The sequence below is a fragment of the Camelus bactrianus genome, chromosome 6 (assembly GCF_048773025.1).
Source record: "Camelus bactrianus isolate YW-2024 breed Bactrian camel chromosome 6, ASM4877302v1, whole genome shotgun sequence".
Taxonomy (NCBI): domain Eukaryota; kingdom Metazoa; phylum Chordata; class Mammalia; order Artiodactyla; family Camelidae; genus Camelus; species Camelus bactrianus.
In genome coordinates this window covers 37,253,960-37,279,830 of record NC_133544.1, presented here as the reverse complement: position 1 = coordinate 37,279,830, position 25,871 = coordinate 37,253,960, and the positions used below count along the sequence as shown (strand labels likewise).

Genomic DNA, 25,871 nt, shown 5'->3' with positions numbered 1-25,871 from the left:
TTATAAAAACAGATTAAAAAGCCAAATCAAAAAGAGAAAAAGGAAAAAAATAAAGTATTACCTAACATTAGTAACAAAATCATAAACTCTCCCTTGCTAAAAAGCAGAGAAGAAAACATTTTTAAAGCCCTAGGAAAAAAAGAGCGGATGGGACTACAGAAGGTTAACTGGTTAAACTTAGCTCTTCCTTGCAAGAAACACTTGCAAGTTAGCCTATTCCATGTTTTGATATTCCTAACTGTTAAAGGCCTTTCTTACACTGAACATGTCAATTTCATCTGCTGAAATAAAAGTGGTTTCCAAAAACAAGACAATTAACATCTTTACTTAGATGTTTGAAGAATCTTAGATAAACATCTGTGTTCCACAAACATACATCTCTTGTTACTTTCCTATATTTTGTTAAAATCAGACTAAAACAGAACATACAAAACTCAGTTCACTGAGGAAGAGGGAAAGATATTTCACCCTATAAACAGTTTAAAAGCACACATATATTTTGTAAGATACTCTCTTAAAACTACATATTTTTTTCAAGAATGAAAAACTATGGGAACTAGACTTATTAATTATCAAGATGCTGGCTTTGAACTGTACAGAAATATCAAATGCTATGTCATATACCAGAAACTAACACTGTTGAAAGTCAATTATACTTCAAACACACACACACACACAAACACACACACAGAAAAAGATCAGATTTGTGGTTCCCAGAGGTGGGGAGTGAGGGAAGGGGGAATCAAATGACAATACAAACTTCCAGGTATAAGTACTACGGATGTAATGTGCAACATATTAAAATATAATTAACACTGCTGTACATTGTATGTGAAAGTTGGTAAGAGTAAATCCTAAGAATTCTCATTGCAAGGAAAAAAAATTTTTTCCTATTTCTTTAATTTTCCATCCGTATGAGATGATGGATATTCACTAAACTTAGTGCGATAATCATTTCAAGATGTAAGTCAAATCATTATGCTGTACACAAATTTACACAGTGCTATATGTAAATTATCTCAATAAAACTGGAAGGAAAAAAAGAATGAGAAACTAACCTCTTTAACTTCGTTCGAGACTCATCTAGTTTTCCTGCACCTATTTTACTTACTAATCCACTTTAACTATTTTTTTTCAAGTTGTACTTTAAAAATCAGAAATAAGAAAGCTCTAATAAAAGCACAAAAAGTCTACTGGAAGAATGGAATTAAAAATCAGAATAAAGAAAACAATGTAAGGTCCGGCATATGCCTTATCCCCAGGTAGGGACCCCATAGGCAGTATGACGAAAGAACAGATGCTTACTGGACATTTCAAGCTCTAATTAGAACGTTTAAAACTGTTTTCAACTTCTTTACCAATCAAGGGCCTCTCCTAACTTTCCAAATTAATTAACGGCACAATCTACTTCCCATTTTAAAAAATCTTGAATATCTTGTTTTCTTCTTTACCTCTATAATCAATTAAAGATCAAATGCTATTAACTTTTTTCCCCTCACCATCTCTTGCTCACCTGTTCCTTCCTCTCCAGGTCCTACTCTAGTTTCATCTCATGCTGACACCACTTCATTATCTCCCAAACTCCAATTCTTGTGTCATTTCTTCAGTCACACTAAACACTGCTTCCAAGTAATTTCCTACTAATACATTTTGTGTCTATTTAAAAGCCTTCAAAAAAAAAAATTAAAAGGAAAGTCTTTATGGAAAAATATCTGCAGCAATTACTACTAAATATTATACAATAAAGTCAAAGAATTAGGGAATAAAATATCAAAGCTACTACATAAATGAACCTAAGTCTTGAATAGACAACTTGTCAATTACTAAGAATCATTCAGTGAAATTATGGAAAGAGGTCCCATTTCACTAGTTAACAAAAATATTACAAAAGAAAAAGAACATATTTTGCACTATTAACTTAACAAAGATGATTATAATTATAGACCAACTAATGCTGGTAGCTAAACTCCCATGGAAGGTGACAGAGTAAACAATAATCCTTTTGGAAAATAATATGGCAACGTTTCAAGAGTCATAAAAATTTTCATACAATGACCTTTTAAATCAATCCTAAAAGAACAGTAAATACTGTATGTGCATAAATGATAATTACAGCACAATATTTAAGAACTAGAAACCTGAACAGTCAAGCAAAAGAAAAATGAAGTTAAAAACAGCTTGATGGAATATTTTCAGACATTAAAATTACTGCAGAGACTGCAGGTATTCTAAATGCCAATGACAATGTTAAGGAACAAAGAAAAATAAAAATCTCTCTAAGTCTAAAAGAAAGAAGATGCGTACAGACAAGGAAAAGGGAAATTTAAAAAATTTAATGTTGACAGGATTAGAAATGATTTTTTGTTTGTTTAGTTCCATTTTAACTTGTAAAATCTGAAAACAAAACAAAACAAAAATCTTTATTTTCTGCTCACATCCCGGCTTTCAGGATCCTCTAGAAGCTCCCTAACCTATAAAGGACAAGCATCCCCAATAATTCGGATGCACAGCTAACTCTAGAAACCTTGACAAGTTGGCTTCACACAATTTTCTCAGTGTTATCTTTAATCAGCCATTTTTTCCAAACTTGTTTACTCACTGTCCCAAACATAGCTTTCTTATAACTGCATCCTTGCTCACAACCTTCCATCCACTTATAATGACTTCCTTTCTTCTACTTTTACATGTTACATATCACTAACCTTGAAAAGCCTTCAACTATGGCTAAATTTCTTTTTGTTCTGTATTATAAAATTTGTCCTTCTCAAAACAATTAGATCCAACTGTTTTTTTTTCTAAATCCAAATGTATACTAAACTTACTAATCAGTTTTTCTTGTGAGCCATGATTTAAAACTTTAAAAAGTTAAATCAATCTAAGCTGACTGAATCTTTTGAAGTAACTATTTACGTTAACTTTCCACATGTTTAATTATGCTCTTCCTTTATTGACAATAAGCTCCTTAGCACAGGCCCTTGCCATGTAAAAATGCCACTAGTAACCTATTATCGGCTTGAATCTAATCCTAAAATACGCTCTTATTTGCGTTATGTATGGAAGAATATCAGTATTTATGACTTCATGTGACCATTAAGAAGGTAATGACATTTAATAAGGCATTAGACTACACAGAAATTGCAAAGGTTGATTTGGTTGCAAATAAGCAAATTATGTAACTTTCCAAAAAATAACAAAATCACTAGAAAAGCAGCTACATTCAACGTAACAATCTGTTCTACTTCTCCAACACAGACATTTACAGAAATAAACTATACAATGGAACAAATTCTATCATTTTTCAAAAGAGATACATATAATAGTAACATGGCCAATCTTGATTACTAAAGAATAGTTAAGTAAAACTGCATCCCTGAAACAGAATTTTCAACAGATAGCAGATCCAGGTCTTTTTAAGACTGGGACACCGTTTCATTTTTTCACAAAATGAGGCTTACGCTAGAAAACAAAGACTTTTTTTTGTTTTGAGTATGCTATATAGTCCACACACTCAGAACAGACTGGTCTGCCTCACTTCTAAACATTTTTCCTGATGAGATCTCTGTATGTCAAGTATTTTACCATGGATTAAAATTTTAAAAATCATGAAAATGTTCAGTGTTCTGTAATTAAAAATCCAGAAATGGCAACCACATGAATGGGTAAAAAAAATCCATAGGTATGTTCTAATTTTGAGGCTTGTCCAAAATATCATGTTGGGATGCTAAATATATAGCCTCACTTGACCCTTTACCAAATAAAACATTCTGCTCTCAAAACAGTTTTTCTTCATAAAAAATTACTAAAAATTTAACAACTTTGATTTTGTAGGAAACATTATTCTACCAGTTTGGGCTCACTGAAATAGGTTACAAAATTCTATGAAAATTTTCCTTCATTTATTCCTAAGAGATGATTTAGTGACTGTTCAATTAATATTCATCTATGGTTGCCTTCCATTATGGTATCATAAAATCCTTAAAAAAATTGAGAAAACAATCATCAATAACTTCTTAATGAGTTTCATAAATCTACGTTATATTAGCGATTACAAGTCAATTCAGTATTAAATCAAGTTCTGGAACACCAAAAAATTTTTGAAAGTTAAGACAGCATCTGCAGAACATCATGAATTTTCAGGAGAGAACTAGTATGAAGGAAAACATAAGTTAGCTTATTTCACATATCTTGTATACTAAAGGTGCATAAAGATTGATAAGAAATATTGACAGAGCATCTATCATGCATCTGTTGTAGGGAAACATACAGTGATTAAAACTGCAATTGTTACCCTCTGGGAGTAGAGTCTCAAGACCGGGAAGAGCCAAATACAAAACATTGTGAAGAGAGGGACGTAAAGGGTCCTGTGAAGGTACAAGAGCGCCAAGAGAATGCAGGTAAGAATGGAAAACTTTAACGCAGGCTATGAGGAAACACAGTTAAACTCAACTAACTCTACCATAAAAAACAACTTGTTTTTAGTATCCTCTAAGTGCACTTCTGTAGCAAAATACTTCACCGTATAAATGCCTAACTATTCTAGAACAAAAAATAAGTTTTAAGAAATTACTCCTAAGGTCTAAATAAATTCTCAAGTTTATTTCACTCTATGTGTGATTTAAAAGACTGTAACAATTTTACTTGGATAAACTGAGACCCAGGAGAGAAAGTTCAAAAATAAAACTAAATTAAAAAGAAAGTTGGGGGCAGGGAAGTAATAAAAAGAAAAATGAAAACAAATGCAAGTGCAGTAAGAGCAAAAACTTTCTGATGGACAACAGTATAATCCCTTTGGCCTTGTATTTCTGACTTCTGGGAATTTATTCTAAAGAAATAATCAGGGATATGAGGAAAGATCTAAATGCCTAGAAATGTTAGCCATAGATGTCAGTTCTTAGATAAAATATTTTGTAAGACATGAGCAAGGATATTCAGACATATTACTGCTATTATAGAAATATTAAAAGGTCAGGTTACATAAATTATGGTACATCTATGCAGAACACAATGAGGCCATGAAAAATACTTAGCATGCTCCCAATATTTTCCATAAAGAAAAAACCAGAATGACAAAATGAATACAATGACAGAATGATCTCTATTTTGTAAAACAAAACCAGAGAAAATGAGAAACCCCTCTATATAATGTACAACTACATTATAAATGGTAATCACCTTTTGCAGGAGGCAATACAAGAGATTCTGTTTTCTTCTTTTGGCTTTTTGGTAATTTCCAAATGCCCACTGACATGCATTATTTGGATCAGATAACAAAAGTTTTAAGTTGGGTTGTAGAATTACAGGTGATTACCCTTGCCCTAGCTGGGACGTTCAGCAGTATCGTTTTATAATTTTCTTAAGAGAAAAAAAAATCGCTTCACTTCTAAATTCTTACTTAAATATTTTTCCTACATGCCAAATTTTTAAATAGGGAGGAAAAAAAAATCACTAAAATGTTCGTATTATTCCTTGATGAAAATATTAAGTACTTAAAACCCCAGAAATGGGAATGGCATGAATGGATAAACAAATTCATTAAGTATGTCCTAATTCTGAGACTTCATTCTAAAGTATCACATCAGGAAGCTAATTATACACTCATTTGAACCCCTGACCAAACACTTTTCAACTACTTCTCTTCCATTTTGCTATTTATGGTTTTACTTACTGATCCATACAAAAAACTTGATCAGGCAGTCTCACGAATTCTAAAGATTTTTTTTTTTTTACAGATATCAAAACTCACCTCAGTAACACTTTCGGATATTCGTCTCTGAAACTTTCCAGTTTTCTTCAGACCAACTGCCAAAAAAAAAAAAAAAAAAAACCAAAACAAAACCAAAAAAACCTCAACCCAATAAATTCTTAAATCACTCAATCATTTTCTAGTGTGGAGCCCCACCAATACAGCAATAGGTTCAAAACAGAAATATGAGGATAATTTTAAGCAGCCATTCAGATCCGTATGACTAGGTCATTTAACAGAAATACCAACATGCATTCCATTTTCTTAGTTAGTAACTAAGAAAATTCATCGCTGAAATGAAAAATTGACTCAATTAGTTAAGAGGTTTTCTTAACGAGTAAATTTGGTCAACGTGGATAATGGTCCATGGATTTATTTCACTCTTTAAAACAACTTGTCAACTATTACTCTATTTTCGCCATTTCAAATGCATTTTTGCTTTATTTAACAGAGGACAAGACTCTGCTAGTAGAACAAGATTAATGGCTGCCCTGAACAAAGTCCTATGGGGGAGGTCCTTTTATCTAAGGTGTTTTCAGTCCTCGCAAAACCACTGCCATTTCCTTTCAAATAGCAGCATAAGCCTCATGCAGTGTGGCAGTCTCCTAAGGTCAGAGGAGCGGCATCTGTGCGAGCAAGCGAATTCCTCAGCACCCCAAAACCCAGCGTTTTCTTTCGTTTCCTCATCGCTTAACCGCGTGAGGAGCACGCGGAAATACCTCTCCCCATGCACGATGGGTCTAAGAACCTCGCCTTCCTCTTCTTAATCAAGGACGAGCCCACAGCCGGTGGCACTTGGTTGCAGAATATGGCAAGCTCCCGAAACCCACTTCCAAAGGGAGAAAGCACTGCTCTGAGATGGGCAGAATCCAGAAAAATCTCTCACAGTCCCGAGAGGAGCCAAAAGGATCAGCCCTGGGAAAAAGACGCGCTCGTCCCCTCCGCCCCTTTCTCTGGGGCAGCGGGAGAGGAAGCCTCGCCCCCTTTCAGCCCGCCCCCTGCTCCCCACCCAGCCGCAGACAGAACTCCCTCCGCCATGGCTGCCGCGGGGCCCCCTCACTTCCGGTGCCGGTGCCGCTAGAGCTGCGCCATCCCCCAGTCCACCGGACAATCATAGCTTCCAACTGACCTTTTTGACAGACCCACGACTCTTCCAACCTTCACTAGGTGCTGTCCTGGCAGGAACGGTGGATGGGTGCTGCAGTAAAATGAATCTACAGGATGAAGACTCCGCTCTCGCCTAGCCAGAAACATAAAATGCGATAGTGCTGCGGCCACCGCTGCCCAGACAAAATGGCGCCGAGAAGCTGGTTCGGCGCAGGCGCCTTGGAAAGACCCTGCCCCGCCCCCGTGCAAGTCCTGGCCGCAGCTCCGGGTTCGGTTTCCATGGGACATTCCATCTCCAATCCTAGTGCGGAACTGCTCTTCCTGACCCCTCAATTGACCAATCAGTGCTCAGTCAAGCACATCCGGAGTCGTCTTTACCAATCATTTCTCAGGAATTGCTTACTCAATACCTGATTCTCCAGTAACGTTAGTCTTCGGAGACAGCCAATCACAAGTGGAAGATGTCCTACCTGCTGTTTTTCGCACCAATCCATGAAGTTTCAGAGCTACATCCAATGAGGACGGCAGGTAGCGAGCTCCAATCCGAAACTCTTCGGCGTCATGAGCAGCCAATAGGAGTTCGTGTAGAAGCGAGTCTGCTCAACAGCTTGTTATTTGGTGGATTGTGGCAGTAAATCGGGCGAGTGGGGAACCGGGCGCAGGAACTGCCGCCGCGGCCGGGAGTGGTACTGCCCGGACGGGGGCTCACGGGGGTCAGTGGGGCGGAGGACACGGGAGCTGACAGCGCGCACTTCACCCGCAGGTAATAGGTAGGAAGAAGGGAAGCGGGGGATACTGAATGGACGAAGCTGCACTAGCATCTGGTGCTACTGCCCGGGGTCCCGGTGCAGTTGGAAGCTTTGGAGGTGGGGAGTGGGATGCTAGGCAAGCGGGGCGGCGAGCGCAGGGGAAGCGGCAGGTCGTGGGGCAGCGGCAGCAACTGCAGGAACCGCCGCCGCAGCTGCCTCCTTGGCCGCTGCCCCGGGTTCCCCGGGAAAATGGCTGTGGGGCTGGCCGCGCCGCTAAGTTTGCTTTCGCGCGGCGAGGAGCGGGCTACTTGGGGAAGCCGGTCCCCAACTCGGCGGCGCGTCCTCCCCTGTGGAGTCCGTGGCAGGACCCGGGAGACTGGGGGCTGGTATCGCTCGGGGCTGTACAAAAAGTTGAGGCGGGCGCGGGGAGGAGGCGGTGGCTGCCGCTGTGCGGCTCCCCTCCCCTCCCACACCCTGTCCGGGCCACCTCCCCTCCTCCTCTCCGCCCGCCCCCCCCCCCCCCGCCTGCTCCCCCTTGCGGGTCTTTCCTCCCTTGCGCGCCTCCGGGCTGAAGGCCGCGGCCCCTGCCCCTTCGGGTGAAGAAGCGCTTCTCCTTCCTGACATGGTGCAGAGCCGAGGAAGGAGAGCAATGGCGCCGTGACACTCCGCTGCCGCCACCGCGGGCCCGGGGCGGGCCGAGGGGGCCGAGCAGTGGAGGCGGGGCGCGGGCCGAAGTCGGGGTATCCGGGGGGCGGCGAACCTGAAGCCCGGAGGCCGCGCCTGCGGGGGGCCCGGGGAAGCCCAAAAGGTGCCCTGCCCTTCTCCAGGGCGAACCGTCCTGGGGCTCTGAGTTGAGCATTCCGGGTCAAAGTGGCGAGCGAGGCAGGGGCGCGGTGGGCCGCTGGAGAACTCCGCGGCGGAACCCGCTGCCCTTTGGCGCCCGTGGGGTTCTCGCCGCCCCCTCCGCTCCTGCGTCCTGGCTGCCCTCCGGGGGATCTTAGCCCTTCACTGGTGAGGGTTCTGCCCCTCCCCGCTGGCGTTTGTTTACTTTCTTTCTCCGGGTCGCTCCCCTCTGTTGATTGATTCTGTGCCTGTCTTTCCCCGTGTTTCTAGCGACGGAGAAGATAGCTCGTTGAGCTGGAACCCCACAGATCACCAATAAAAATGAAGGTAAGTGGAGTCAACGCTGCTCTGAAGCTCGCGCCCTGGACACTGCCTGGCGTGAGGCTGGTGCTGTGGAATGTCATTTCCTTTTTTCTTTCTTTCTTTTTTTTTTTGCTACTCAGAAATGATCTCTCTCCTAAGCAGCGCTTTCTGAAAATGAGGACGTGTTGAATGGGTGAGAAATGATCATTGTGTCTAAATGCGGTCAGTTCAGCCCCTCTTCGAAGCAGTTAGCACTTTGGAAGGGCTGGTGCAGGCTTTCCATTGTTGTCCATTGGGCTAGTATTTTTAAACACTTCCTGTGTTGGCAGCAACCTTTGCAGAAGTAAATCTTTTGTCCTGCTTTGGTTCTTTGGGGGATTTTTTGAAAATTTTTTTTGTCCCCAGTGCCAGTGCGATTTTCTAAGGAAGGAATGTGTGGATTGTATAAGGGAGATACCATTTCTTCTGGGGATAAAGTGAAATTCTGTGGCTAAAATATTTAAAGGTGAACTAAAATTAAGTTTTTATATATTATAACTATAATTAGTAATGCTTAACTTTAGTTCAGTCGTTATAGTAAATATTTTAAACATATATCCGATCTGAAAATACTCTTCAGAAGACAACTAATACTGCAAACATATCGTATGTGATGTTTAAAGGGAAAGGAAGGTATAGCATCCTACATTTCTCTGGCATTGAATGTTTCAGGTCAGATATTTATTTGCCAAAAGTATTTCTCTTCTATTTGCATTATTTGTAAATGCATCAACTTTAAAAGATGCTTGATTCCTTACTGTTTCAATGTATTAAGCTCTGAAATGCAGTATTTTTCAAATTTTCTCTTCCGTTCCTGTTTCTTTGGAGTGACACATGTAACCTTCTTTAACGTTAGTTGGGAAAACTTAGAAACTGAGAAATAATTTTCTACTTGAAAGTATTTCTCTGAAGTGTACACTGTCACCTTTGCACTTAGCGATGTTGATTTGAGCTTCTATGAATACACTTAAATTTAAAAAACGTTGGTAAAATGATGGATGGCAATCGTTCTGTTACTGTCAAGATTAAAATGAATGGTGGAGTGAAATGTCTCACATCTTTCAATGTATCCTTCTTGATCGTGGCCATTTGTTAAAAGTAGATGTTTCTTTGTGAAGCTTTTTTTTTTTTTTTTGTATACTGAGATTAGTGTGGTAAATGAGGTATGGATGCAATTTCTGAGCCATCGGGTCATATCTCTGTGATCATCAGCTAATTTAGACAAAAACCTTTAAAATGCAGCTTTTGGCCAACGATTTTTCTCAATAATGCTTCTTTATCAAAGGATCGGCTTCATTTCCTTTCTGTACAGTTAGTGTATCTAAAAAGATGTCTTTATGTAGCTGTATTAATAAACATTTACTTATGTAATATTACTGTTAATTTTAATAGCAATATTTCTTTTAGTTTGAAAACAAAAATTTCAGGAGGCCATCATTAAATAATTTAGCTTTATGAGACACTTAGTATGAACGTACCTTTTCTGATTTTTCTTATTTTTTCATTTCATAAATAAATTGTAAAATTGTTGAATTATTTTGTAGCTGGAAGAAAAACATTATGTTTCCCTACTGATACTTTCAAGTTACAATTTAAAATGTTTTATTTTAGCAAGATACAGTTTATAAAATAAAGAATTGTTAATAAAGTGTTTGCTTTAGGGGTATTTTTCAAATTATGTAATGATATTAATAAGCAAATACTATTAATTTTCCTATTACTTTAAATACAGAACCTTTTGATGAGACTTGGGGTTGGAGCAGGGGAAATAGTAGTGACATTGACGTTTTGTGTTCCTTTCATCAGGCGGCGGATGAGCCTGCCTACCTGACAGTGGGAACTGATGTCAGTGCCAAGTACCGAGGTGCCTTCTGTGAGGCAAAAATTAAGACTGTGAAAAGGCTGGTAAAAGTTAAGGTAATTTTTCTTTTTTAATGCAACAGCTTTATTAACTCGATTGAAGAGAGTTGGGGGTGGGGAGACTGCAAATCAACATTTTATTTATTGAATCATTAATTACTTCACTTACTAAATCATTACTGTATGAAAGCACTGTTATATATAAAACTATAGGAATAGCACATTAAGAATTGAGAAATAACTCAAAATGAGAGAATATTCCAAAGTGCTTCTATGAAAATATTGTACTCATGATACTTCCCATCATTTGGATCTTTCCTGTTTGTGGTAGCATGCTTACTTAGGCTATAATTTATCTTCTCACCTTTCACATTATGCAGGTAGAGACGATTTCAAGTGATTAGGAAAAACAATACAGTGTGAATGATAATTTCAAAATGGCATTAAAAATGATTTAAGAATTTTATTTTTAAGATGATTTTATGGCTAGAAAAAAGTTAATGCATTATTCCTGTACACTGTTTGGAAACTGAGGAAAGTACTGAGGGGTTAAAAGCCCTTGTTTACAACGTTAGAGAGCTGTAGAATAAAGTTCATGCATGTCCTCTTTGATACTACTCCATAGAGATTTGATAACGTTCTACCAGATTTTGTGTGGTGCTTTCTGTAACAGTGTTGTTGTTGTTATTGTTTTTGGATCATGCTGTACTTTCAGTTTGCTTTTCACTTACATATGAAAGGAGGAAGTGTTTGCCTTGTTCCATCCCCAATACCTGGAGTAGTGCCTGATACACACTTGGCATTCAGAATATGTTGAATGAATGAATGAACAGTGATTGTCAAAGCGTGGCCCAGGACCAGCAGCATCAGCCTCAACCTGAGAACGTGTTTAAAATTAAGCAAATTCTGATAGGGCCCAATGATTGTGTTCTAACAAGCCACCCAAGTGTTTCTGATGCATGTTGAAGTTGGAGAACCACTGAACCAGAGGAGTGTGATTTGTGTTGTAGACAAGTAGACAAAATCTATGACTACTTTAAACTTTCTGTTTAAATTTTCATCTACTGGTGAAACTTTTCAAGTATTACTAAGACATCATTTGACATTCATTTCTTGTTTTATGTAGCCCTTTTACTATGTCAGCCATCCAGGATTTGATTACTACATACTTATGTGGAATTAACTTTTTGTTAGTATTGTGGCTCTTTATAGATTTACTCATTTAATTTAAAGCCAATACAGTGATTGGGGAGGTCTTATCATACATAAATTACCTAGAATTTGATGTTTCTCCTTATTTGGGTATTTGCTCCTCCACCGTATGTGGGGGAATCTGTAGTAGAAAGGAGCACCTACATGTGATTGAATTGCATATCAGATTATTATTCAGGTATATTTAATAAAGGACCAGAAGAGCGCTAGTTTTAATTTATTTACCTTGCATGTAGACAATAAAGTTTGATACTTTTTGGTTTGTTTTATATATACTTGGTGACAACTTTTTATAGGTTGTTAATAAAAAGCAGTGAAGGCAGTTTTAAGGTGTTACAATAAACACTACAGATTATAAATCTTCTGTAGTTAATTCAGCAAACATTTATTAAGTGCCCTTAATACGCATAGACACTTGCTAACTGCTGGGGATATAGTGATGAAGGAGGACTCTAGCCCTCAAGGGGCTCACAGTTAATGAGACAGTAAACATAAATACAAGACAATGTAAAAAGTATAATACCAAAGGTAACCATAGAATGCTAAGAAAACAGACATTTTTGTTACAGTGTTACCATAAATGTATTCTTTTAAAAGTAACATGCGAACTATTGTGCAAAAATGTTTTTTAGGTACTCCTGAAACAGGATAATACTACACAATTGGTGCAAGATGACCAAGTAAAGGGTCCTTTAAGAGTACGTATGTTGTACAGTTCAAAATCTGAAATGATGAATCATAAATTCATACAGTGATTTATTGAATTTTACATTTGTAGACACACTTTAAAAATGTTGTAAGAATGTTAATCAGAAAACAAAAATATAAGTGAGGTTTTGAACAGTTACTATAAGTTATGATATTGCAATGGCTGTATCCTTAGTGTAAGAATGTTAAATGAGTTTCAGCTACCTTTTTTGGAATTCTTGGATTGGAATACTTCATTTTGTTTTTCATACTGTTGCCACAGATGTTTAGCTTACTAAGTAATATATGAGTTTCATAAATCTGAATCTTCTGTTGTTCTAACTTACCAAGTAAACTATGTTGACTTAATAATTCAATTTAATGAATACCTATATTATGTTTTCCATCCATTTCTGGCCATTTGTTTATGTAATAAATCTTTGTTATGTCAGAGTACCACTTCAGTTAATATCTGATATACAAAGGTCTGGAAGCTGAAAGAAGGTCAACTGGTCCATCCCTCTGTTTCCAGGTGAACCTTTATCTAAAAGGTCCCTTAAATACAAATGCTGAATCCAGTATTCAGTATTTCTGTGAAAGAAAATTGAAGCTATTTTTTCTATCTTGTGGTTTTTCGGTTCTTACGTTCTACAGTTTTCTTGAAGTCAATATAATGTAATAAAAAAAATTATTAAATAAGACTTAAAAGACTGGGTTCTCATCCTGGACTTTTTTGCAAATTATTTTCTCTTACTGGGCCACAATTTTCAATGTGTAAAATGGGGGTAATAGTAACTATTTTATCGATGCCTAAGTGTGTGGGGCTTGGATTGCATGATAAATGTATAAACACTATAAAAGATAGAGATTTAAGCCATTAAAAGGTAGAATTATCATAAATAGATTTTTTTGTACTCAGGTCATATAGTTGGTAGGAGTGATTTGGTTTGTTTATTGGTGATGAAATTTCGATTTTGTGTTTTAGGTTGGAGCTATTGTTGAAACAAGGACATCTGATGGATCCTTTCAGGAAGCTGTTATCAGCAAGTTGACAGATGCTAGTTGGTATACTGTGGGTAAGTAGTTAAGAAATTTAATTTGGGTGTTTCATAGCCCTCTTTTTTGTAAATACATTGAATTGTTATGTTAGCAGAGAAATATGTATTTTTTTCCTGTCATTTTACTTGACGTAAATGGCTAAAATTTTAATGACACCCTGGTGATAAAAACATACTTACCTTTTAATGATTGCCATAGCCACTTATGGCTGTTTCATCCAAGAATATACTTCTTTTTTAGGTTATCATGATAGTTCTCTTAAAGAAAGTAAATTATATGGTTTTCTTCCATTAGAAAATGCAATATAACTTAGTATTTTAAATAATCAGACTTTTAAACTTTTCCTGTAATTACAATTAAAATTGCATAGTTGCATTCTTTTGTTTTATTGCTGCCTATTTTATATATGGGTAATGTAGATGTTACCACAAAATTTATAGAGTAAAAAAATTCTGACTAGAATAGATTCAGGCCTATTGCACTGGCTTTAAAAAACTTTACTGTGGTGAGTAGCAACAAGTGTCATAATACATGTAGATTGAAACCTAAATGTAGTACCTATATAGTTGCTATCATTATGTTGATGAGAATAGCAATGATTAACATTTCCAAATCTCCTCAGTCTTTTCAGACCACACAATCCTGTGAATAACATCCAGTCCTTTGCTTTACACTGAACACCTATAGCATTGTTTGATTTTTACATCTATGTCTTGGTATAAGAGATGTAATTATAGTGTTGTGGTTTCCTTGTAGAAGGAAAAGAAATGACCCTTTAGATTTATTTTTAGTGTACTTGATTTTTTGCTTTGGGTAAAAATCATTCATCTCTAGTTGATGCTCAAAACTGTGAAGAACATGCTTTGGTTGAAAATTGTACTTCCTGTGTCTTACTCTGTGCCTTCTATTTATAGTAGCAGTTTTCTGTATGTAACTACTATTTTCTAACCTTTTTTATTCTTCTTGGACCTCCTAGAAGTTGATGTTGGTTCACAATGGTGCTATTATTCTGAACGATACATTTTTAGGAGGCTTAGTTGTCGCTCTTGACAGTTGTTAGAGATTTAAAAACTAAGCCTAATGTTAACTTTTAAAGATTAAGTAAATACAATTTTGCTATATTAAATAAGGCAGTGATAAAAATGACAGGAGTGGATGTGTGCAGAGTCATGGGAAGTTGTATGATGCATGTTCAAATAATACTATTAATGCTATTTGGTGCTCAGTATCAAGGCTGCATTCATGATACTTGTGAAATTTTACTGATACAATGCTTATGCTTCTGCAGAAGCAATACTTTTCAGGTCTTCACATTTTAGATTTACAAATAGCAATCTGTATCCTTTACATAAATGACATTTTAAAATTTCTAAGAGCTAGTTGCTACTGAGCCTTCTCTATGATGATTTTCTGTGGTAGGTAATTACAGAAGAAATAATAATACAATTTTTGTTCTCAAAGAGCTTAGAACCTTAATTGCCCATGATTCATACATTAAGCATTAGTTCACATAAGAATCACTTGGTGCTTGTTTAAAAAAATGAGGATTTGAGGACCCCAAATCTTTCCAATTTAGGAGGTGTGGAATGGCAACCCAAGAATCTTTTTATAAGCACACTGAGTGAATCTAATGCAGGTAGTACACACTTAGAAAAAACAGACCATACTTTGTAGAAAGAGACTAATACAGGAGAAAAATTCAAAATACTTAGGATTTTTTTCTGTGTAATGAGAGAGTGATTACAATTTTTTAAGATGTTAAGAGGCACTGTTCTTTCAAGTATATTCAGTATTACACTAGTACAGCACTCTGCTGTAAAGAACATTTAAGTATTGAAAGATGTAGACCACATAAAGAATGATCAGTTTTAAAGGTACAAAATAAAATGTGTGATCTCTCACAGGTCATGAACTTTCTGTATTTTTCTTTAATTGAGCACCTACTACCTACTGGGTTTAATCGCTCTTTTCTGGAGTTTTTCTTGATTTCTGCTTCTTAGAGAAGTGTTATGTAGGTAGTATCAGAAAATTATCTCGAGTACTATTAATGGTCTCACCGACATTTTTTGATTTTAAGGGATCTTGAAATTATGTCAGATTACTAAAAATGAAACACAAAGGGATACCACTGCTGGTTTAGATCAAATATGAGTTATGATCATTGTTGATTAAAAGTTATTGGAGTTAGTGATATTAACTCCTCATATAATGTATGTATGTATTTTTCCTATAATAGTTCAATAAACAACTTTGAAAGACATTATGTATCTAATGTAACTCAATTTTAAAAAAATCTGATAATACCTTGCCCTGTAATGCTGAACAATAAATAGCACCAGTTCTTGGATATTTCTTGGTTTTTTTTTTTTTTTTTTTTTTTTTTTTTGAGACTTGGAACTATTTCCTCTTCCTATCATAAAACAGTTCCTCCAGCATAGTTTATTCATTTGATAGTTCTTATCCTTGCATTGAAGATAAGGAATCTGTAATGTATGGAAGTGTGTTGTTATCTGTCCAGTCATTTAGAAGATATCAAAATTGAGATTAGAATTCCTATCTCCACTTGTATGTTGCCTTTAATTCCTGGCAAATATGACTGTCAGTAAGACATTCTGAAACTGTTCTTCTTTTGCTTTTTTGGAATATAAAAATAACACATTGTATTTGAAAAATAAGGAAAATGTAAAGGAAAAAGTTGCCATTAATTTAAATAATTTTATATTTAAATGTACATAAACCCATACTTCACATATCAAGTTTAACAATAAAATCTTTTCCATCATATTTTTGCGACAAATGCTTTTTAAGATTCGGGATTTTTCATGCCTTATAGTTAGTATTTTGCACATCAGTTATGTCAACTCTCATGGAAGTTAAAGGAGTAGAGCAGGGTTAAACTGGTGAAGGATTGACTTTTGTAGAATGTGCTGCAGGCTTCCAAGGTTTTTTAATTTGGTTAGAACCTCTTACGACAAATGTTGTTATAACCAAAATCAACCACAAAATCTTTTCAAAACCAGATGTTTATTCTGCTGATTAGAAAATCATTCATTAAGAAAAAAGTACTAAGTAACAAAAAAATCTGTTCAGTCCTGTGATAGACTCTAACCCATTGTTTAAATGGTTTTCCATAAGACTAAGCATTCCCATATTTTAAACATATAATTATACATTTGAATGTTAATTTCTTAAGTTCACAGATTCCTCAAGTTTTTCATCTTAGCTGCTGAGGGACTTATACAGGTATCACAGGTGATTTTATGAGTAACAGAACTAATGGTTTTACCTAGGGTACGCATATATTTTTAATTTTAAAGGTTTTACTCCATTATGGGAAAAAATCATAAATGCTATAAACAGATAAAACAGTAAGACTTATTTTTACAGAGTCAGAATTCTTAACTTCCTCCCCAGTGTTCATTTTATGCCTCTGCTTCTTACCTATTTATTATGTATTTTGATTTCCCCCCTTTACTAAATTGTAGCTCACAGATTAACCTTCTAATTGTCAATTTCTTTATCTATAAAAGGAAGATAGTGATTCCTACCTTGTAGAGGCTGCTGTGAGGATTAGGGACATGGTAGAAACTTAAAGTATGTCTTTGGATAGATAAAGTTGATGTACTATTTTTATTATCTTACTGTTCTCCAGCATCTAATAGGCCATGATAACAGGAAGATTTTCTGTATTTAGTAGTTAGAGAACAGATCCCTGTGGCTTTTGTTTCTTTGAATTCTAACAATTTAGGGGTACGCTTTGTATAGGCTTTGTTTGAATTAGCATTATTTTGTCTAGTATAACTAATGTTATGGAGAGAGTCTTAACTTTGTCATTTTCCTCAAACTAGGTTTTAGTATTTATATGTAATATACTAACAGATAGTATCTGTTCTTTTGCACTCAGTGAATAATCTATTCAAATGCCATTTTTGGCAAATATAAGACATTTCATGCCTCATAATTACTAAATCCGTATAGGCTGACTTTTTTTCTCTTGGCATGCTGTAGTATATGTCTTGAACCAAAAATAAGCTACATTTATTATATACACCAGGTAAATATTTAACTCTTATCAAAAAGCCAGAATCACTCTTCAGTACCTACAAATTTTGTGTTCTTTTAGATGATACTTCTAACATGGAAGTTACAGAGGAAACTTCTTGTAAATGGAACTTCTTCATGATTTTTTTTTTTAATTTTTTATTGATTTATAATCATTTTACAATGTGTCAAATTCCATTCATGATTTTGATAATCAAGGATGTCATGATTAAATAGGTCCCCTGTGTTACTGGGCTTTGTCTATGTTTGTGGAAAAGATTTTGTTGCATAAATTTGATATTAGTGATTGGTCTTACATTCTCGTTTTTCTTCCTCCCACCTCCATCACGTAATGATGTGGTGTATATGAGTGTATGTGTGCGTGTCCAGTGTCACCATCTTTGGTACTGTAGGCATTAAGGAAAATTAGAACTTTTAAGGTGTTATTCTTTAGTATACTTGTGACATTAATAATAAGATGAAGAATTATTTAAAGTATGGTATGATAATTTCATGATTTTGAATTTTTAAAAGAACAGTGGCTTATTTAACAGACATGATAATATTATATGAATCATAATTTTGATACAGAGGTTTACAGTACTGTTAATTCAGTGTAGATTAGTGATGTCACTGTTGGAGGATGTTGTGTTTTATCCTGTCATTGTATCTGCAGGTGGTCCTTAATTTCTGTATCATTGACAGTGTGTAACACAGCTGCTTTTGTGGAATCATTATGGGACTTTAAGTTTGTGCTTCAAGAGCTTTTAATTTTTTCTGGACTGTTTCCTACATGTAAGAGGATCTAAACTAGGTGTCTTTAGTCTAAGAGAAAGAACTGACTGCGGTAGATAAATATTGAAGAAGTTGAGCACTCTTATGTAATTAAGTTTCTAACGTGAAAAAAATTAAGTTTATGATTTGAAGGCAAGGTGTTTACTTATGAAACAACCCTTTTTTTCAAAAAAAGTGAGGATTCTAATTATATAGATAGATGACAAGGTAAAGTTTCTAAGATACTAAATCAAGATAATGTAGAATTTTCCATTCTTAACATTAACCTATTCTGTTAGAATGGGAAAACGTCTGTAATTGTAAAAATTAGGATTAAATCTTAAAGTAATAATCATTTTCTTGTATGCATTCCTGTGTATATGTTTTTTCCATGATTTATACAAACATTTGTTGATGTGTATATGCATTTTAAGTGTCTGAGGTGAGGCGTCTGTCTTCTTTTATTTTTTCATAATGCTTGGTGTCAAGTGTCTTCTGAGAGCATTATCTTTGTACATCTTAGGTATCAAAACCAGAGTACATTTCTGAAAAATTAAACCTATAAAAAAGTTATCAAAATAATATATATAGCTAGATATATGGAGAGCACTGGTGATAAATTGTTAAATTCCTTATCCCCATTTCCTTGAAATATTTACATATAGTTTCCAAGTAGTACGATTTTTTTTTTGAAATGTACAAGTAAAAACTTGAGAAAGCTTCTGTGCAATTATGACTTATGTTTTAGAATTAAAAAAAAATCATCCTTCTGATGTTTCCTTTCTTTACCTTTTGTACTTAAAACTTCTTGCACCGTCTTCTATAAAAAGAAACAAGTTCAATTTTATGACTTTAGAATTTGGCTGCCAGTACTTCTGTTCCAGCAGGTTATCATGCACATAAGTAGAAGCATTAGAGTAAACCAGCAGCGTTACCAGAAATTAAGCAGTTTCTGGACATTAGAGATACTCCATTGATAACTGTTGTGAAGAAACCTGTAATACGTCTTTTTTTAAACCAGGTTTTTGTTCATTTTTCTAGGATTAAAGATTATTTAATATCTGTGCGTTGACTAAGTTGCTGATGGTTTAAGAAGGTGGTTCTGTAGTGATATAAACAGAAAAAGTGAATAGAGACACTTACACAGTTGGGGCAGCCATTAACCTGTTTGGTATCTACAGAATGAAAAATGTGTGTATATTTTAAAAGGTTTGGGGGCATAACTAACAAATAGTGGATCTTATAAATATTAAGCCCCAGATAAACAGCAATGATAGCATTATGTGCAGTTAAATTTTATTAATATGCATAAATTCTCTGATCTCTTTTGCTTATTGCAGTATTTGATGATGGTGATGAGAGAACATTGAGACGCACCTCACTTTGCCTGAAAGGAGAGAGACATTTTGCCGAGAGTGAGGTAGGGTGACATGGATGGGCTTTCTGAGTTTGAACAGCAGCTACTGATGTAGAGGCGAAAAGTGACTTAATCTGTTTGTTTCTTATCCAGACACTTGACCAGCTTCCGTTAACAAATCCAGAGCATTTTGGAACTCCAGTAATTGCAAAGAAGACAAACAGAGGAAGGAGGTCCTCTCTGCCTGTGTGAGTGTTTTCATATACAGTGACATTACAATTATTACAACGTTCTACAAATGGTTTTTCTAGGGTGGCTAAACTTGTTTGGGTAACCTTTCCATAGTCTCATATCTGTGTTTTAGGCACTGTGTTTTAGCAGAACTTGTTCTTAATTCTTAGACAAAGTAATAGGAATAATGATCACAATCCCTTTTTCAAAAAGGCTGTTTTTGTTTTGAGTTACTTTGCCAAATTCCTTAATTGATATGATGATTTTCCTGTTTTAAATGAGTGTATGTGTTTTTTAACCTTTTTATTTCAAAAACATTTCAAATTTAAAAATTATAAGAATAATACAGTAAATTTCATATACTCATCATCTAGATTCACAAATTGTTAAAATTTTAGGCACATTTGCTTTATCATTTCCTCTCAATATATATAATTATTTCTAATTTAATAATAATAATTTTAATTGGCTGAACCATTTGAGAGGAAATTATAAGCATCATGACCTTTTACCCCTAAATAATTTATTTAAGAACAGGGACATTCATCGTATATAACCAAAGTATGGTTATCAAATTTAGAACAGTTAATATTGATAGAATGCTATTATTTAATAATAGATAGTTCATATTTCAAATTTTGCCAGTTGTTCCAATAATAGCCTTTATACTATCCCCTTATTCCAGGATTCAATCCAAGATCATGCATTGCATTTAGTTTATGTGATTCTTAAGAAGTCTCCTTTAATCTAGAAAAGTTCCTCAGCCCCTTTTTTTTTTTTTGCTTCTTCATGGCATTGACGTTTTTGAAGAGTACAGGCCAGTTGTTTTGTAGACTTTTCCTCACTGTGGGATTGTCTGACTGTTCAGTTATGCAGCTAGGTTATCTAAATAAACCTTCTGATGTGTTTTATGAGATCTTTTTCATTACCTGTTAGAAAATTAGAGTTATATTATCTGGCATTCGGCATACATAAAAAGTAGAAGGACAGTCTCTTGAAATGTATTTGGCACAGTAAGTACTTTATGGTGGTACAGCTTTTCTGTCCAAGCCGATGGTTGGCATGAGTCCAAGTCCAGATCCTCAGTGATGTAGTGAAGTGAACTCATAGTTCCGTGGACAGCTCAGGACTGCTTCTGTGGGGCTAGGGAAGTATCCACTTCTTCAGTTCCAGTATAGATGAAGAGGCTACTACTCTGGGGTAATGCAGATTAGAAATTGAATTGTACACACTAAAATTCACACCACTCTGACTAAATAAAAAATGCTTTATGTTCAGATCATGATAAAGTTATTCTTTTAGTAATGAAGATGAAAAAGAAGAAGAAAGTAGTGAGGAGGAAGATGAAGATAAGAGACGTCTCAATGATGAATTATTAGGAAAAGTTGTAAGTGTGGTATCTACATCTGAGAAGACTGAATGGTATCCTGCTTTGGTAAGTAAGGTTTCTTTGCACAGCTAATTCACCATTTAAAATAGTTGTGTAGCAGGGATTTTTAAAAAGCATTTAAAATATTTTGAAAGTGTTACACAAATTTAATATGGACTTTATTGCAAAACTGAGCAGTCCTACTCAGGCCCCACCTACTTCACTGTCTTCTTTTGTTATTTCCTTTGTTTAATTCTCTGTAACCAAGTATTTATTGGGATCTTTCAGTTTGTCTTTCAAAACATGTCCAGTGGTATATTTTTATGCTGTTTATATTATCATTTTACATATGATATACAGGAACTACCTCCAGCTTCCCTTAACTTGATTCCTGAATGCCTTCTTTATTAAATCCAGACTAATTTTCTAGAAGTCACTTTTATAGAGAAATCTTTAAACATTGAATTAATCATGATAGTCCCATTCTCAAAAAAAACCTGCATTGACTCTGCCTAATGGATCAGTTCTGCATTCTTTGGATGGATATCTGAGGTCATCCCTAGCTCTCTACTTAGGCTCTTTCTTAACTGTTCCTTGTGTAAGAAACTTCTCTTCTCCAAGCTTTTACACCTTAAATCAATTCGTATTTTCTGAGGATCTGAAGTGAGTTCAGCTTTTCTCTAAGCCCGTTAGAAGAGAGAAAAGTATAAGACTTGTAACACATTGCCCTCAAGAAGTTTACTATACATACCTAACAGATTATGCCATAATTAAATACCATATAGTAATTTAAAAAAATTTTGGTGTAGACACTGGAGCAGGACAAGTATTAGGGAAAAGAAGGGTATACCTAGGCTTTAGAAATGGCAAATATTGGATAGGTTGGTAGAGAAAACTAATCTTTGCTTACTTGGGGAAGTGATGAGAAGGGATGGGCAAGAGAATTACTTCATGAGAGAAATCAGTAGTACTTGGTAATAACCTGTCTCCCTTTTCTCCTCTTCCTATGCCTCTCCTTTTAAACATCTCTTAAGGTTCAGCTCAAGTCCTACCTTTTCTGCGGAGTCTCCCTTAACCACTTTAACATACGTGTGCTCTTTCTTCTCTGAGTTTTGATATCACTTATTATCTCCTATGATAATTTTGGCACAAAATGTGTCCCACAATAGATTAGACTCCTATAAAGAACTGACGCCATTTTTTAGGTTTCTATGTGCATGTAAATACATTACTCAATTCCTACTTAACAGACTTACTTTACATAGGAGAAGTCTGAAAATCCTTTGAACCTTTCAGCTATACAGGCAAACAAATAAATGGGTTTAGATTCAGAATACTCAGGTCGTAATTTGCCAAGAGATTTAAAAATAATAATAAATCCCTTTATTGATTCAACAGGTTTATCATTTCACAGGTGATACAGAAAGTAAAAGATGAGTAAGAATCAGTTTTACACTTGATGATTTTATAGTGTAATGCAGAGAATAACCCAAGTAACTGTAATATAAAATAGTATACATTCAATATTAGGACTTCTTGTCCTGAGACACGGCATTTATTTGAAGGAAATCCAAAAAAAAAAAGACTTAACCTTTCCTCCTGAAAAAAAGCCTTCATGAAGCCAGTGCTTTTGAGCTGAGCCTTGAAGGATTTAAAATTAGTAAGCAGAGCTTCACTAGAGGACCTTCTTAGAGGAAATAAAATAAGTAATAGCAAAAAAGCAAAGGGTTTGTTCATGGAACTAAGTGCTCTGGGAATCCATTTTGGCTAAATACTAGATGTGAGTAGGGACATGATAGGAAATAAGACTGGGAAGATAATTTGGATCTATGGCAGAAGTGTCTTTAAAATTCTGTCTAAAGGATTTGGACATGATTCTGCATAGTATTTTGCAAAAAAGTGACATTATTTGAGCTGCATGTTTAGGAATGTTAATGAGCAGTGGTACAGTGGATGGATTGTTTTTGGAAGGAGTGGAGGTGGCAGGAATCAATTTGGAGGCCATAAGCATAAGAGTGGTTCGCATGTGAGGTGACTTAAGTCTTGGGTTGTGCCTACTCATCCTATAAGACTTAACCTTGATCCTTTACTGCCACACATTATCCTTCCCCAGTTTGGGTTAAATCTTCCTCGTATGTGCTTTTATTTTATCTTACGCCTCGTTGTATCACTGTACTTCCCCTCCATTATGTTCTTTCTGTGTATCTTTTTGTATTTACCCCTCCATTACAGTCTTAGCTCCTTGAGGGCAGACACAACTACATTATTAGCCTAGTAATTACCAGCATCTAAGAAACAAACATTTACGACCATCTGATGTGAAGACAGTTGATAGGGCTGCCAAGAATTTTTAATTGTCTGGACATATGCTGTTTAATACTTTAGCCATTAGCACATTTAATATTAAATAGAAATAAGATTGAGTCTCTCAGTTGCACTGGGCACATTTCAAGGTGATCAGCCCCATGTTATTCATTGCTACTGTATTGATCAGTGCAGACAGAGAACATTTCCATCATTGCAGAAAGTTCTGTGGATGGTGCTAGATTATCGCAGGGGGACTAATGTTTAGCAGGTACATTTCAGCAATTTATTAGTAGACTTTAATTTTTTAATATATTCAGTTCTATAAAGAATATACAGAGATTGGTTAGTTACTAATGTTAAGATATTTTATCTTTAAAAGTTAAGAAATTTAAAAGTTCTTTACTCAGATTTTCTCTGATTATTTTTATTTAAGTACTAAAAATTCTGCATGCCTTGGTAAGTATGGGAACTATAGGTGCATATTTTAAACAAACAGATTTCAGAATAGATCTGTTTCAAGTATATTTAAAAAAATTATAATATGCCATATTTTCATCATATCATATATTTTATTTTTTGTACAGTAAATGAGTTATTATTTATTGTAGTATGAATCCTAACATTTAAGTTGCCACGTTCTAATTTATATTTCATTAATTATTCATTTTATAATCTAATGACTGGATAAATTAAATATCTAGAAAATCAGTATGCTAAAGAAAAATTATAAGGTGATCTTTTATAAGTAATTCATTAGTAATGGAAGCTATTGACAATGAACCTATTTCTTGTCAAATATAATCCTTTCAAGAAGTTAGGAATCCAGAATTGTTATTTTAAAAAAATATATTCTTTTTTTGAGCAGAGGAAATAGATATCACTCTGTTCTTATTTTATATTTCAGGTAGTATCTCCCAGCTGTAATGATGATATTACCGTGAAAAAAGACCAATGTTTAGTTCGGTCATTTACTGATTCTAAATTGTGAGTAATGAATCTCTTTATAGTGTTAAATTGGGAGGAAAAAAAATGGAATCACAGTCATAGACTCTTCCTCACTCCAAGACTTTGTTTTTAAAAGTTTAATCATTTCACGAACTGAGAAGTTGTTACCTAATAAGTTTTGAGTTTCTGTAACTGTAGGTGGTTTTTCACTGAAAATTTTTATATAAAAACTGAACAATATGTGAGAATAATATTTTACTTATTTACTTATTTTTTGTTTAGAGGGAAGGTAATTAGGTTTATTTAATGGAGGTACTGGGGATTGAACCCAGGACCTCGTGCACTCTACCACTGAGCTATACCCTCCCCAAAAAAGTTTTTAAATAAAGCAAAGTATTGATTTTCTCCTTAATTGTAAGAATTCTGTATTTTTATCGTGTGTATTATTTTTTATGAAATGAAACATGAAATTTACTTTTAATAGAATTTACATTACTAAAATAACTATTTTGACTTTTTTCCTGATTAAAAGTCAGATTTTTACACTTCTTTAACCTTAACTTTCGTTTCAAAAAAAAGACGTAAGATTATATTTTTATTGAGTTGTAATTCTTTGTAAAAAATTGGATATATCTTACAATGATAAAAATGTTTTAATATTATTTCTATTAATTTTTTTTACTAAACTGAATAGTAAATTTGAGAAATATGAACGATCAAAATAGACACTATAAAGAAAACATCATGCTGATACAAACTACCCCATACTGTGTATAAAGAGCTTTGTATAAATTGAAATATTATGAATGTGAGGCTCTTATATTAGTGTACTTTGAGTATGTGACTCTTTATAATTATTAGCTTTGTGTATAATACTTCTTGCCATTTATTAAGGATTATGATATACATGGTCTTTTTAAAATAATTTATAGGCAAAATAATTTTGAGTTTTTGAGATTTACATTTTCTGTGTATTAACATGGACTGTTTAAGTGATCATTTTTATTTAATAATGGTTTCCCTCCCCTTTATTCTTCTCTAAAATTAGTTATTCTATAGCAAGAAAGGATATCAAGGAAGTAGACATTCTCAGTCTACCTGAATCTGAGCTCTCTGCCAAACCAGGTAAAAATAAGGATGAATCAATCCATTATTTCATGATGTGGCTCTTAATGTCAAATTTAGTGACTCAGACAAGACTGAATATTCTCTGGTGCTGTTTTACCTGTTTAGAATCGTTTTTAA

The 25,871-nt window shown here is 35.0% G+C and overlaps 1 protein-coding gene across 4 annotated transcripts in view; it reads left to right on the top strand.

Moving 5' to 3' along the window:
- The first annotated feature begins 7,471 nt into the window (after window positions 1–7,471).
- The window catches only part of ARID4A (AT-rich interaction domain 4A), a 52,670-nt gene continuing 34,270 nt past the window's right edge, over window positions 7,472–25,871 (top strand). For 2 of the 4 annotated variants that reach the window (XM_074365465.1, XM_074365462.1), the window contains exons 1-10: window positions 7,472–7,613; window positions 8,713–8,769; window positions 10,591–10,701; window positions 12,489–12,554; window positions 13,529–13,619; window positions 19,758–19,837; window positions 19,928–20,022; window positions 21,308–21,440; window positions 24,586–24,665; window positions 25,675–25,751. In XM_074365465.1, the coding sequence (XP_074221566.1) occupies window positions 8,764–8,769; window positions 10,591–10,701; window positions 12,489–12,554; window positions 13,529–13,619; window positions 19,758–19,837; window positions 19,928–20,022; window positions 21,308–21,440; window positions 24,586–24,665; window positions 25,675–25,751 (739 nt within the window). In that variant the 5' untranslated portion in view covers window positions 7,472–7,613; window positions 8,713–8,763. Of the gene's footprint in view, window positions 7,621–7,645; window positions 8,611–8,712; window positions 8,770–10,590; window positions 10,702–12,488; window positions 12,555–13,528; window positions 13,620–19,757; window positions 19,838–19,927; window positions 20,023–21,307; window positions 21,441–24,585; window positions 24,666–25,674; window positions 25,752–25,871 lie in introns of those variants that run through there. The other 2 variants (XM_074365464.1, XM_074365463.1) reach the window with 2 other exon arrangements.